At 37.8% G+C, this 15,327-nt stretch overlaps 1 protein-coding gene across 14 annotated transcripts in view; it reads left to right on the top strand.

Annotated features, from left to right (window-relative positions):
- LOC306884716 (calcium/calmodulin-dependent protein kinase type II subunit gamma-like) overlaps positions 1–15,327 on the top strand; it is a 57,715-nt gene that overhangs the window by 18,055 nt on the left and 24,333 nt on the right. For all 14 annotated transcript variants that reach the window (XM_079440847.1, XM_079440841.1, XM_079440837.1 and 11 more), the window contains exons 3-6: positions 7,964–8,023; positions 11,587–11,641; positions 12,201–12,266; positions 13,282–13,354. In XM_079440847.1, the coding sequence (XP_079296973.1) occupies positions 7,964–8,023; positions 11,587–11,641; positions 12,201–12,266; positions 13,282–13,354 (254 nt within the window). The remainder of the gene's footprint in view (positions 1–7,963; positions 8,024–11,586; positions 11,642–12,200; positions 12,267–13,281; positions 13,355–15,327) is intronic.

Below are 15,327 nucleotides of genomic sequence, written 5' to 3' on the forward strand. Positions count from 1 at the left end.
TTTCCTTTTTTCTTTCATTCTTTCTTATATATTCACACACATCTCTCTAACATGCACACACACACTCCTTTCCCCTCAGGCTTTGCTGCTGTTGGAGGGCCTGTTTTGTTCTGAATCCACTGCATTAATAAGAGGCGACTTGATCTGGTTCCAGGTAGAAGCGGTTTCCCTCTCACTGTCGCTTCCAGCATTGTCACCCTGTCCAAATCACTCTGTTTACCCCAGAGAAAGAACCGTCTCACACCCACTCCTGCCCTCAATGACTTCAGAAAATATAAGAACAATAAATGTTTTTCAGCCTTTTGATCAATATTCTTGATATATCTTGACATTTTTAGTGTTTGGCATTTGAAACTGCTTAAAAGGGAGATTTAATTTTTTTTTTTTTTATTTAACAAAATGTTAAAGTAAAATATATAGTATTAAATGGTCAAGGCATGTTTCAGGTTTCTCAATATTTAATCACAAGGAAGGAGCAGGAAGAGTGAATGATAATAAGCTAAATTTACCTACCACATATTTTTAATTTTGTGTCTGGGTTGAATGTGATATGTCACTGTTGAGAGAGAACTTGCTGCGTCATAGCTGGACTGGATATCTGAGAGAGAATTTAAGTTCTGTAATCCATTAATTCAATATTAATCAGCCAATATTGGGCCATTTATATCTGCTTCTGCCAGTGTCCATTTGGCCGATTGACAGAAGGGGTTTGTCAGGATTCAGCCTAGAGTCAGTTCCAGAATTATCCAACAACGATGAACATTTATGTGTTCTCATCAAATTGTATATTTGATCTCAGGATCAATCATTCTGTCATGACAATTTTCAGAAAGTTTAGCATGGTAATGTTGGCAATCTTAATGTGTTTGGTCTTAGCGGAATAGGTCTGCTATGTTGCTACTGCCAGTACATTGTCAAACATGCTGCTGTGAGCATGTAGGAAATACTGCTTCTACTCATATAATATCAATTAAATAATGTATATGTATATAACATGCATGGACTTACCCGGTAGCAAATCTATACAAGTGGAGCTGGGGAAGGTGGAGGGTTTCTGAAGCACGCTGCTGTAGCCTTGTCTCGGGTGTGATAATCAGGTGGTTGCTGGTTCAAACCCTGTTATGAGTTATCACCTTTTTAAATAAGACACTTAACTCCAGATTGTTCCAGAGACATTCTCACTGTAATAAGGGTACAAGTACGTCCCTTCAAAAAAAAAAAAGCAGTCTGTTAAATCACCACCAGAGTCATAGATATCTGCACTCATGAATCACTGCTGTTAGAACATTAGGAACAGACTAGAAAAGGAACTGCTAAATAGAATTTGCGTTTCATGAAGGAAATGTCAGTTCTTGCAAGACAGCAAAAGAATAGTAAACAAGAACATAAGAAAGGGGGCAGAACTGGACAGATTGGGGCAGGACATGTCAAAGAGATGGGCATGGTTGTGACAAATGAGTCAAGTTGATGATGAAACTCGACCATGTTGTGTCTGTCATCACATAAGAAGAACTGACGAACAGAAAAGGAAAAAGGGAGGGACTGAGAGCGAGACGACAGTGAATCGACTTCAACCGCAATAGCCCATGATTTGTAAACAGTGAGGACACTAAGGTCAGCGCTGACGAGCCAACAGAGGATGAAAAAATAAAGCAAGCAGACAGAACGAATACAAAGGCCACAACAAGGGCACATCTCTGGGGTGCTGAGGAGAGGAGCGCTGAAACGATTATTAGAGAGAAGAACGAGTAAAAAGGAAAAAGGTTTCCAAAATTAAATCAGCAGTTGTGTTGTCATTGTACTAAAGCAATTTGTTAAAATATTATATGAAATATACGCTAAATACAGAAAAATTTAATGTTGTGAAAAATTATGACTTAAAAATAAATGTTTTCTATTTTAATATATATTTTTTATATATATATTTTAAAATATAATTTAGTCACTGTGATGACAACTGAATTTTCAGCAGCCATTACTCAAGTCATTACTCATTATTCTGATTTGGTACCGATCAATGCTGTTTTTATCAATGTTGAAAACCGTTGTGATGCTAAATATTTTTGTGAAACCTCTGCTAAAACAGCATTTATATGAAATAACATTATTATTATTAATGGCATTTAAAAACAGCATGTATATGACATAGAACATTTTAAATGTCATTACTGTGACTTAATCAGGTTTTTGTTTTTTGTTATGCATGCATGCTGAATAAAAATGTTCATTTCTTAAAAAAAAATAAAAAAAAGGGTCTCGCCACTATTTTGATAGCTCCGCCCCACACATACGTATGCAACCCAGGCAACAATTAGTTCTGTGAAACAAAGCTAAACCAATGTTACACTGTCTACACCAGACGGGAGCGGCGTGACAAAATACTATAGAAGTCATTATAATCAGTGATGCGGTCTGCACTGGATGCTGCGCGGCGCGACAAATCCTGACAGAAAACTGCTGCCGCGTTCTATTTATTACGTGCTGACACAAATTTCAAATGATTTTCAATGATCGCTTTATCGCGTCCAGTGTAGACAGACTTTAGCTGTTGTGGTGCATTACTCGCCTATCGAGAAGAAACAAAGCAACCTCTCCAGCACTGGAAAGCTGATCCGATATTTACACGGGTCCTACTTCTTGGCTTATTGTTCAGCAGATGTTTTCCTCTTTTGTTTTTTTTTATCCGCCATCTCTATCTTTCTGTCGCTCTTCTGTTCACTGAACGCTCTCTCCTCCACATCATGAGTAGACACGCCCCTTACTGCTGATTGGCTTCAAGTTTTTGGTACTCGGGCCCGACTCAGTTTTCTAAAGCGTTTTTGAAAAATTACATACCCCACCTTTAAATTGACTGCTTAGATTAACACTTAAATGTATTTTTTTCTTGGTATCAGTACAACAAACCAATCATAATTTATATTATGATCAGGGACCAGATCAGCGATCACTGACCAGACTTAAGAAATCATTGTTTATGAGATTCTGTATACATGAAAAATAGGCCAAAATATTTTGATGCATAATTGTGCATGCCCCTTGTTTATGATTAAACTGTAATTTAGTTTAATATGTATGTCTCGATTGACCAAGGGTTTAGATGTATGTAGATCACCACGGCTAGGATGAATCCAACTGTTGGAAATCTGCCCGCAGCTCGCGTGCTGGGAGAAGAGACCTGATCCTACCCCAGATGCCGTGCACTTATGTCACAGAATCTTCCCTGGAGCCTCCGACATTTTCTCCTGAGATTCACCTGCTGAGAATTGACCTTGCACAACCCCTGTTTCTTTGTATTCTCAGATTCAATCTTTAACGTCACTTGAGCCCTTTCATCTACCCTGACGCTGATCTGAAAAGAATGCGAGCACAATGGCGTCCGCCCATTGCCTCTAGTGTCTAAATAACTGCCTCTGCATGTGTCTTTCTCATCAGTGCTCTGTGCACTGCACAAAAGCTCACCTTTTTGTTCATGCAGGAGCTTATTTGTAACCATCTGGGCCGTGATAACCTGTGAAACTAAGTCTGTAATATCTAGTCCTTCTGCCTTTCCAGTCCGTGTCAGCGTGACCCTAGTATCTGTTCATAGTCTGGGCTTATAATGAGTGCTGATTCATACTGTCTCGTGTCCTGCGACGTGAAAGGATCTGTGAGAGCAGCTTGCGCATATGTGCACACATTTGCTCAATGTGTTTTACAGTGGTGTAGGACTCAACTAAATGAAATTGAGCCATTTCATTTTCATTTTTTGCTGTTTAGCATCTGTTTACAAATCCAGAACAGAAATGAGACTTACAGCTTTGCATGGCACCCATTAAACTGTGCAGTGGTGGTACCGTGGTGATGGTACCATTTTAATTTAGATATATACAGTGGGGTAAATATATATTCATGGAACCATTTGCATGCTTGTCTTGAATTGTATATGTTAAAGAAGTAAGGCATGAGGCAGCAGGTTTCCTTCCTCTTTTGCACTCTTTCGCCTAATTCTAAATGTGTTTTTCTCTGCACTGTGAACTTGATCACAGATATTTACACCCTCCCATGGGTGCATTTGAGGTGATTGGCCCATGATGCATCTGTTCATACTAGTGCTGCTTAAGTGTCATCACTGTATTGACTTGCTTACAGAAGTTATTTTGCTATAGCCAATGATAGACAAGAAAGAAAATAATTGATTTGACATTTTTATTGTTTAAGGAACTTGGAAAGAGCACCTGCAAACATTCATAAAGAGCTCTAGCGGTGCTTTATGGCGTGTGCTGTGCTTTTAAAAACTAATCTATATTTATGGTATATTATAAACTGCACTATTCTGATTGGATGAGCTATGTCGCTGTCATAAAAGCTGATCTGTTATTTCAGTTCAAGATTAATGTATGTGATTCTTCATTGCCTGGCAAGCATAAACAGGCTACATTTAGACCAATGAACTAAGTTAATTTGTATGAATAATTCTGACTGTACTGTTCAAAAGGTTCGGGTCAGTAAGAAATTAATGCTTTTGTTCAGCATGGATGCATTAAATTGATCAAAAGTGATTGCAGATATTTATAATACAAAATATTTCATTCCAAATGAAATCTGTTCTTTAAAGTTTCTATTCATCAAAGAATCTTGAAAAATGTATCACCATTTCCACAAAAATATTAAGCAAAATATGTTGTCCACACAGTATTAGTACAGCAAAACAGTAATAGTTCACAATATTATACTATATAATGTTATAGAACACTATATTATAATATTATATTGAATTATAAAAATAATATTTTACCAATATTACAATTATAATAAATATTAGTGTACAACCAAGTGCAGACTTATTTTTAAAAAAATCTTTAAAAAAAACAAATCTTAACAAACCCACACTTTTGAACAACAGTTTTTTATTAAGCAATCTAAGTAATGAGCCCTTTTTTTATTTTTAATATTTATTGCAAAATTACAAAAATAATAGTTTTAAATTGTATTTAGTCATCTCCATTGACCATCTTTGAAAAAGAAAAATTATACTTTTTGTAATGTATTTGTGTTATGGAAAGTTCTGCCACCAGTTTGTTCTTTTGTGTGTGTGCGTGTGTGTGTGTTCGTGTTTTTGTGACACGAGGACACAAATTTGTAAAATTTGTGCCCTCGTGTTTTATAACGAAATTATAATGACATGGGTATGACATAGGTATTACAAGAAGGTCATTTATGAGGACATTCTCAGTGTCCCTGTATTTCAAAAGGCTTCTAAATCATACAGAATTAGTTTTTTTGAGAAAGTAAAAATGCACAAAGTTTCCTGTAAGGTAAAGGGGATAGGTTTAGGTGTAGGGTTGGTGAAGGGCGATAGAAAATAAGGTTTGTACAGTATAAAAACCATTACGCCTATGGAATGTCCCCACAATTCACAAAAACAAACGTGTGTGTGTTTTAAATACAGTTGCTTCTCTATAATCAGTTCATAATATCCTGTCAATGCTCATTATGATATAAAAGTTTTATGCTGATACAATCTCAGGACACTTATACACCTGTTAATGTTTCGTTTACCGTTTATGTCAGTCAGTTTATCGCTACTGCTTTCTGAATCTCTCTCTCTGAGAGTCCATCACATCATGGACCCGACCGCACCGTGAGAAAGCAGCACTTAGCACAATTGGATTTTAGAGATGGTCACAGAACAACACATCATTTATTTATCTCTTCAGTAATGGGATAAAAAAAGAAAACGAGAGAGCGCACAAAAGGAGGAGCATGCCACTCAAAGCCATTTCTCTTTCTAGAAGCCTTTATCGTTTGCATCAGATCCCAGCTATCAGTGGATTTGTTTATTCCACTTCAAACTTGATTTATAATGCAGTGGATGAATTGTATGCGGAAGGTACAGCAAATGATGAAAACAAGAAAGTGTTTCGTTTATGTGTGTGTTTGAATTCTCAGCAGTCATTGCATGCCAACAGTCGTTGTGCGGCGGTCTCTCACGCTCAGATTAACTGTTCTGTAGGGAGCCGTGGCAGAGCTGAATATTAAATGTCCTGCATTAATTCTGTTAGGTAATAAAAACATCTGCTGCCGTAAATCGTACGCGCACACACACATCACTCACAGCAGTCACCGTTCACTCTTTCAGAGGGATGTTTGTTTGATCACACTTCTCAGAAAAGCTTTAAGCCACCAGTGATCCTACTCCCACATCTATTTGTATATCATGAAAACATCATCACTTAAAGTCTGATACCTGTGTGTGTGTGTGTGTGTATTTGTTCATGAGAAGTAACGTGAATGCTAAGGCTAGTGTATTGGTGATGGTTGTTTTAGATGAATGTTTGATACTTCAAGTTTGAGGCTGATGTCATTTCTGAGAATCATGCTTTGGGGCTGTCAGAAGGATTGAATGCTTTCTGGGTAGAAGATACACAGGCATTCACAAGCTCGTCCCATAGAGGTTGCGGCTGGACCTTATGAAGGCCTGTGAAAGGAACATAACCACACATACATGACACCCTCAGACATTCATACTTTCTTCATCTTTTATTATATTTTGTCAAATTTTCTTTAGTGTGAGGTCTGGCTCATTTCAGACGAGTAGCACACACTTGGCACAGTGAGATCTTGGACTGAGGAGATGTTATGTGTAAGAGCAGTGTGTGTTTATGTGAGACTGATCTGACCCAGCAGGAGTGCCTGCATTGAGTTCATGATTTGAATTCCTATTAGCAGATCCCTGCTGCTGCAGATGGCTGTGTGTTCGAGTCCACGTGTACATTCTTTTTAACTAGGGTGTTGTCTGGTGTCATATAGACAACTCTAGATGCTTTACTTTTTTTACTTTTACTTTTGCTTTTTTCCCAAGATGCTTTACTTTTTTTTTTTTTTTTTTCGTCAATCACTCACTTGATTAAGTATACATGGCACCAGACACCAACAGCCCTGCAGCCGGCTTGCATTAAAAGCCCTGCCCTTTCTCTATTCTAAATGGTTGCGTGTAACATTATTATTTATGGGCCGAGAATAACTGTATATTTATATTATGTATTTATGCTGCTGAAGCATTTTGTGTGTCCGTTTGACTTCCCTCTCATAAAGCACTCTAAAGGTTTCCCAATGAGGCTATGACCTTGTGTCCTTTTAGAGATCGATGCTCATTATTCCAGGATGGGCAGTTATATTAATCTCAGCCGCTTCCTTTATAGAGTGGACATCTTTACTTCATGCCCATTACATGTACACACAGTCATTAATTGCTGTCATTACTATGCTAAATATAGGGCAGTAGGCTTGATATTAATTATGTCACTGAATGATCGCATTGGCCAAAGTACAGGTCCTGTTTACACCTGGGATTCATATCCGTCTCAGGGTTATTTGATCACATCACTCTTTTCCATGTAATAAAGTGAAAAGAGGCTGTCAAGCTCCAAAATGAGCCAAAAGCACTATAAACACATAATGAAAGTGATCCATATGACTTGTGCACTCAATTCCAAGTCTGATGAAGCTGAACAATAGCCTTGTGTGAAAAAATGTACACTATAGTTCAAATTTGGGGGTCAGGAAAATTTTGTTTTGTTTTTTGTAAGAAATTGACAGTAAAAATATTTATCATGTTACAAAAGATTTGTTTCAAATTACTGCTGTACTTTTGAGTCCTGAAAAAAGTATCATGCTTCTTGAGGAGCAAATCAGCACATTAGAATGATTTCTGAAGAATCATGTGGCACTGAAGACTGTAATGGCTGCTGAAAATTCAGCGTCTTAATAAGAATAAATTGTTTTAAATTGGAATAGTATTTCAAATGATTATTTTTTGATTATTTGATCAAACACATTTCTTTTAAAAACAAAAAATATCTTAGACCCCAAACATTTGAGGGTTAATGTATGCAGTTCTTCACTGATAATGTTTGTGTTTTGACACTTGTGGAGGTGCAGCGGTTAAATGTGCTTGACTGTTCTTTCTGTGTTTGATCCTCAGATCATCAGAAGCTAGAAAGAGAGGCCCGGATCTGCCGTCTCCTCAAACATCCCAATATAGGTGAGTCTCAACAACTTGTGCTCAATATACTCATGCAGGGGGTGCAGATTCGAGTCCGGCATGCAACATGCCTGTTCTCCCTTCAATAATTAAGAACAATAGTGTGTGTGTGTGTGTCTGTACACAGTGTTACATACTGTACAAACATGCTAGTCACGGTCAACCCAAGATTATTTGCATGGCATGAGAAAGGATATAGCTGACAAGACAGGTCACAAAGACAAAATCTCCTCCTCATGCAAAATCATGGAAATAGCACAGGCATCATCCCTTCAGGCTCCCTTCTGTGTGTGAGAACAACACGGTGCTGTGGAAGACAGTAAAATGTTAGTGGCTAAGATGTTTCATGATGGTGATATTGGGCACTGAGGGTAATGAGATAATCACCAGGTGCAAAAAAAGTAAGTATTTGTGAAGTAAACATTATGAAGTATTTGGGGATTTTGAAGACTTGAAGGAAAACAACAGGATTAAAATGAATGATTGGTACTGTTCAAGAAAACTCCTTTAACTGTTTAAATGACCCATACCACAAGTTAATTTAACAGGGAGAATTCACCCAGAAGTGGGAAGTTGTCAACATTTACTTTCCCTCACAAAATGAAGTGTCTGACACAATGTTCAAGCTACTCCTTTTCATACAATAGTGATTTACTGTAAACTGAAAGGCTCCAAAGAAGGCAGAGATACAACATATGACTTTGGCCATTCCAAATCTTCATACTATAGCTTTACTGGAGGAACAATCTAATCACTCTCTAGCAGCTGCATTCGTTCATGTGACACAATCACCTGTGGTGTTTGGTATCAGTGACATCTAACCTCCAACAAACACATCTTACACAACATGAATAATTACAGCTGTAAGTCAAATATAGTTCTTTTTGATACTTTTAAAGTTGCTTTTTCATTCTTGGCAGCATAAATCATCTGTTTCTTAATGCAAACAGAAGCTCAGACATTCTGCTTGACGTCTCCTTTTTTGTAGCCTTGTTTTTCTTCTTTCTAGGAAGTGTTTGTCCTTTCCCACCCTCATGCTTTCTTGTCTCTCCTCCCTCACTTTTTTCTTTCTCGTGTAGAGCATTCTTAAGGAGCACATTCCCTATGGCGACAAAGACTCAAGCTAACACACTTGTTCTTTTCCTCTCCTTTTGTCTTGGACATACACTTACACAACACGTACAAGGTAACTTACTGCCTTTGTACAGGTTATCAATAGTGGGGTTTATCAACAAACCCTCTTTCTAAAAACCAGCAGATATGAACGCTTGACTGCCGTTGGCCCACAGACCCACATAAAGAACAGATAGAATGACATAAGCCACATGCATAACCCACATGCATCTACATACATTCTTCATGCTATCTCACCCAGAGCTATGTCTTCAGGCATACATTTTTGGTGTGACTAAGTTAGAAAGGAACACAATGCATCCCTGTGGAGCTCTTCAGTTGAGTGTGAAAACCCACACCCAGCACTGGTGTTTTTTGGCAGAGTTTCTTTTTCCGCTAAGCAAAAAAACTTCACCTACCAATAAAATTAAAAGATTTTGATTTATGTGTCCGGTACTGGCATTCAAAAAAGATGTTGAGCTATTTGATATCACTGGTTACCAGGGAACATGAAAACCTACTAATAAACACAGACTTTATATTGTTCAGTCAGGGACTTCTCTCCTTATGGTTAGTTCTGTGTAGGGTTGTAACAATACAGACAAAGATAGGTGGACAAAGATGCAAAATAAAGTAGGTTTTCAGATCTGTAGAAGCAGTATAAAATGCAAGTAAATGTTTGGGGGGAAAAGGAATATAAAGTGCACCGCTGTTCACAAAGGCTGCATTTATTTGATTAAACAATACAATAAAAACTGTAATTTTTTAACAGTATTCGTTTAAATAGAAATCTTCATACATTAGCATTAAGTGTTTTTACTCTCACTTTTGATCAGTTTAATACTGATCAAACTGCTGAACAAAAGTATTAATTTCTTTAAAACAAAACTTTTGAACGGTATTGTGTATTCACAGCTACATTACTGCAAAATGCACATTCTTGCAACACAGACACGGTTAGTATTGCATAGTATTGCAGTATTGCATATTACATTTTCCCATTTTAGTGCTATACCAGTAAAGTCTAGCACTAGTTCAAGTCAAAAACATTAAGGCAACAAGTTCAGAGAGTATCATCTTCATCAGAGTACAACACAAATCGGCTCTATCCACACCTCTCACATGCCAACCTTTTACAATCACTGTCCATTCAAACACTGTTCACAGCACCTTCATTCTGAATTGTGTTAAAACACAGTCCTCCTGTCAGAACGCGTATGTTTGTGTCAGCGCCGCGGGTGATCCTGGGTGGATAATATAATTATGCTTTGCCCTCTCTGCCCTGCTCTAGCACAGCCACCTCCCTCACATAGCTGAGATTAATGCACGCTGTCATTTACATGGACCCACACACAATGAGAGCGAGCCGGGGGGTCTCTTAATGGCTGCGTGTGAGATCTGACAGGTGCACTGTTTCAAATCTCTAACTACCAATGACAAATTCATTACCTTCAATCAAGATAACAAATGTTCCTTGCCTTACTTGCAATGCCATCGGTCCCTCGGTAATGCAAAGACTAGAGTTCCTTCTCTAAGACGAATGATATTTTTCATTTAAAGTGGGCATGAAGTTCAAATCTATTTATTTTCATAGCTCAGCCTTATTGTGCAAAATTTATCAAGTTGTTTTTCCAAAGATAAAAATATTTGTCTTAATATTACCATCTAATATGATAATAAAATAGTTCAGAGTAATTAAAATGTTATTTAATTTTGAGGGGGGATAAGGAAAAAAATTAGTTAAAAATTTAAAATATTTTAAAATTATTTTAAAAATGTTCATTAATAATGTAAATAGGAACAAAATGTGAAATACTTTTCCATTATTTGTTTCCATTACATGTTTCTTAACCAAGGGCTGGGGTCCACTAGAGAGCAAACTTCCAATGGGGCCACAGGACAACTGAAATGTATTTGAAACAATTAATTATTATTAATCTATTGAAATTATTTAACTCTAAATTAAAGGGTAAAAACTTTAAAAGAAATTTAATCTAAAATGTTTCTTTTTTAAGCCTCAATAACTACCGTTTTCATTGAAGAAAATATATTTCTTGACGCGTCTGAAGCTACATCATGAACTGTTACTCCCAGTTTCTGTATTTGAAAACAAGCAGCTTTGTCATAATTACAGCAGAAATACTAAAAGTATCCTGCCCTAGACAATGGGGGCTTTCGAGTAAAAAAGGACCACTGTCCTGTGCTGAGTGTTGTTTGTGTGGCATTTGGAGTTGCTCTTTATGAATGTTTCAAATGGGTCAGTCATGAGGTTCATTTCTGCTGGGATACTACCTTAGAAGGCATTAGGCAGCAAGGTTGGGATTTGAAATAGAGCTAATGAGGATGACTTCATGGGCAGGTCAAGAAAAGGATAAAAGCTCCTTCTGTTCATCCTGCTTATGTTGTTTCTCTGTCTTACCTCATTCTCTCTTTCTGTTTTACCTCAACAGTGCGTCTCCATGACAGTGTCTCAGAAGAAGGCTTTCATTACCTGGTCTTTGACCTGTAAGTATCTGAGTCAGACACTGTGATCTTCCATCTTACTTCTGTGTAAAACAGCCTGTGTATTCACACTTTCCACTTCCTTTCAGCCTTGTTTGGCAGTAATTAACTGTTAATTGCAGGAAAATGTAATTGAAGTATGACGATTTAACTTTATTCTCTAGCTAGTAGGCCCATTTCTCTGTACCATAAAAAGCCTAGAATACTTTTCTTTATTTCTGAACTCCTTTGCTTAAGTTATGTTGACATCATGTTAAAAAATGATCAGTGTTGTTGCGATGTAGACTCCTCTGTGTAACTGCATTGTGTGTGAGAGCAAGGCATACATGTAAGTGTATGTGTGTGTAAATTGTGACTGTATGGCCCTCTCTCAGGGCTCTTGTATCATTAAGACTCTGATAGTGCTCGCCCAATACTCAAGTGCCGGCCCGTGGTGATAAAACTCTCCATTAGCCACATACTCCTCTACAGGCCTTTTGCTCTTTATAGTTTATAGCTGAATGGAACCGCTGTGGGTTCTCCATACTTGAGCTGTTGATAAAGCTTGTATTTCTTCTTCTAGTGTGACTGGTGGAGAATTGTTTGAAGACATCGTCGCAAGAGAATATTACAGTGAAGCAGATGCAAGGTAAGTTTAAAAATTCACCTAAAATTATATCAGTGTTTAGTTGTCACTTATATAATACACACTTCTGTGGGTCAGTTTGGGGTTACTGAGGCAGAAAGAATGCATTAAATTGATCAAAAGTGACAAAGACATTTCTGTTTTTCAAAGAACACAAAAAAGCATCACAATTTCCATGTAAATACTATGGTACATCAATCTCATAGTTTTTTCTTTTTTCAAAGTTCCATGATAATACTTTCTGCAGCCGGCACTGTACCGCTTTTGTAAGGCCTCAAAAAGAAAAATTATTCTGTCTCTAACACTGCCCTTTGCTCCCAGACAGCGAGACAATCGTTAAATGCCAGGGTTACACAACTAATTATTAAACATGATATTTTTATTTCAAATAATGTCAAGCTATGTAAATACTCTCATCTTTAACAGGGATGGTAGCTGGCCTGAAATGTGCTGTTATTTTTAACCTGCTGCCGGGATAGGCATCCCCTTAAATTAAAGCTGACTGTCTGCACTTCAGTCCATTTCCACTTCATATTCAGCACTAAGCCGGAACAACAAAATTAGTGTCACTTTGCAATTACTTTTGGAAGCCACTCTCCAGTCTTACAACATGAAGGCTGCTTCAGAGAGTTTGCATCAAGGGAGAACAGAGAGAGTTTTTACTGGAAAGTGCCTCTGTAATGGGATGGAATGGAATGCAGTCCACAGATTTTGCCAAATTTGGACACAAAAATGCCTTCCTCGCCATCCTTCCACAAGAGAGCTTTAGGGAATATCTAATGGGGCGCTTTCTTTACTCGAGCGCCGTTGCTTTTTTGCTCTCTCTTTACATGAACCAAATCATTCAGAAATGTGTTCTTTTTCAAGTATTCTACCAAACAAACACAAAAAAGCTGGATTTCTTGCGCCCAGTCTTCTATCGAGTTAGATCCTTGTACTAATGCTTTGGTTTCTCTCCCTAATCCAACCCTCTTTTCCTCCCCCCTGCTTTTTGTTTCTCCCTGTCTCTGTTTCTCAGTCATTGCATCAATCAGATCCTGGAAAGCGTCAGCCACATCCACCAGCATGACATTGTGCACAGGGACCTCAAGGTGAGTCATGCCGTCACTGTGGCAATGTGCCAATATGGGAGCTTGCGTCATCCAAACCCTCCTCCTCTTGCCAACTCTGTGGCGTCATTTGCACACACTCAGACTCGTGCTTGCAACATTAAACGCTGTGTGGACACCAGAGAACATGTATGCTATTTGATTGTGTTATTTCTTTCGATTGACGTCAGAGCATGGCCGGTTGGCTGTGGCCAGTCCTGAGGGGTCATTTGATAACAAGCACAATGCAGAAAGCAAACAAAAGAGCATTTAATGGATGATGGAGAGTTATTTATTTAATTTTTTATGCCATCACTCAATCTGAACCTCATATTGGATTGAAATTAAATTACGGTTTACTTTTTGCTTGTCAGACTTTACAATGATTTTCCTTTTTAGCTCCACATCTTCCTAATAGATGATACAGTATATATAGTAGATATAGTAGAGTCTGTTTAGAAGGTGAAATTGTGTGTGTGTGTGTTTGTGTGCAAGTGTTTTTATTTCTTACAATAATAACTGATGAAATGCATAATAGATCAGTGGCATGTGATGGACAAAAATGTGTCGAACCCCGAATCATTGCTTTCCATATTAGTTCACCTCTTTAAAATTAAAGGCAGACAGAGGAGTACTGTAGGCAGGCTGGTTGCTATGGAAACCTGTGTGATGTCATGGTGGCTGCAGAGTCATGGCATGATGGTGAGCTTGTCTGATGGGGAGTCATTTTACCTCTAATTCATCAGAGGGAAAGAAACAGAACTGTTGAAAACAGACAGACAAGGAGGAAAAGTAAATCTTACAACAGTCGCAGGAATAGCAGAGCAGGAGCTAGACAGAGAAAGAGTGTTTAGGAGGAAAGCGAGAGACTGAGTCCTTCCCTAGGGTTGCGGGACAGGGGAACTGGGGGGGACAGATGGGCTGGTTTTGACTGAAGTTGTAAGAATAAAGTTCACAGATAAAATATATCACTGTGTTGTTATTGTTAACTAAAATTAAAACTATTAAAAAATTATTTTCAGTAATTGAAATAAGCCTGAACAATTAAAAATAAATAAACAAATAAAAAATATATAGTATATATAATAGTCTGCTTACTCTGTAGTAGAGTAGATATAGTAGAGCCTGTAACTAAAATTAAAACTAAAAATTATTTTCAGTAATTGAAATAAGCCTGAAATGAAATTAAAAATATTAAATAAAACCTAATTAATAATTACTAAATTATATTATAGTATATATAGTAAATAATGCTAAAATGAATGTGCCCATTAAATTAAGTAAGAAAAAAGTCTTAATGATTTGCAGTTTGTTGGTACTGTTTGTTGATACTAGGATATGATGCTTAGGATGTGATGCCTATCATTTTGTAGTGTTTTTATTTCACAAAATAAATGTAAAACATTTGAGTGCATCTCAGTATGTTGTATCTGCTGCATGAGTTACCAATCCTGTTTTGGATTGGCTTATGAATATTAGTTTACATCATTGGCCAGTTCAGGAAGGTGATCTAGCCATTTCAGCATCCCCTGATTAATATTTATACAAAAAGTCGTCATAGAAAGTCTGTTGTGTCCGTCCCACTATAAACGTGTTGGGACAGTTGTTGCAGGATGACTGTGCAGTGTCCGGGTCAGGGGTGTGCCTGCAGCATTCAGAGGCAGTGGGGTGTGCAGGACAGCGGGGCGAGAGAGCAGCTCACCCCTGCTCTCGTAGCATGAGATAACAAGCCCTCCTCTCTGTCTCTTCATGAATTATGCAGCTCAGAGCAATGAGCGTGCTGTCACAGCTATCCATCCGCTTTACACACACAGCAGTAAGATATAGACACCACATGCAATCTCTCCCTTTTTCTCTCACACGTTACAAGCATGCACACATTTCTGTCTCTCTCACTTGATGCACACTGTAGTTCAAGTCTGGATCTCAGTATTCCTGCAATATGATGATGAAAGACTCTCCTCATAGAACATGCT

Source organism: Barbus barbus (genome assembly GCF_936440315.1).
Source record: "Barbus barbus genome assembly, chromosome: 18".
Lineage (NCBI taxonomy): Eukaryota > Metazoa > Chordata > Actinopteri > Cypriniformes > Cyprinidae > Barbus > Barbus barbus.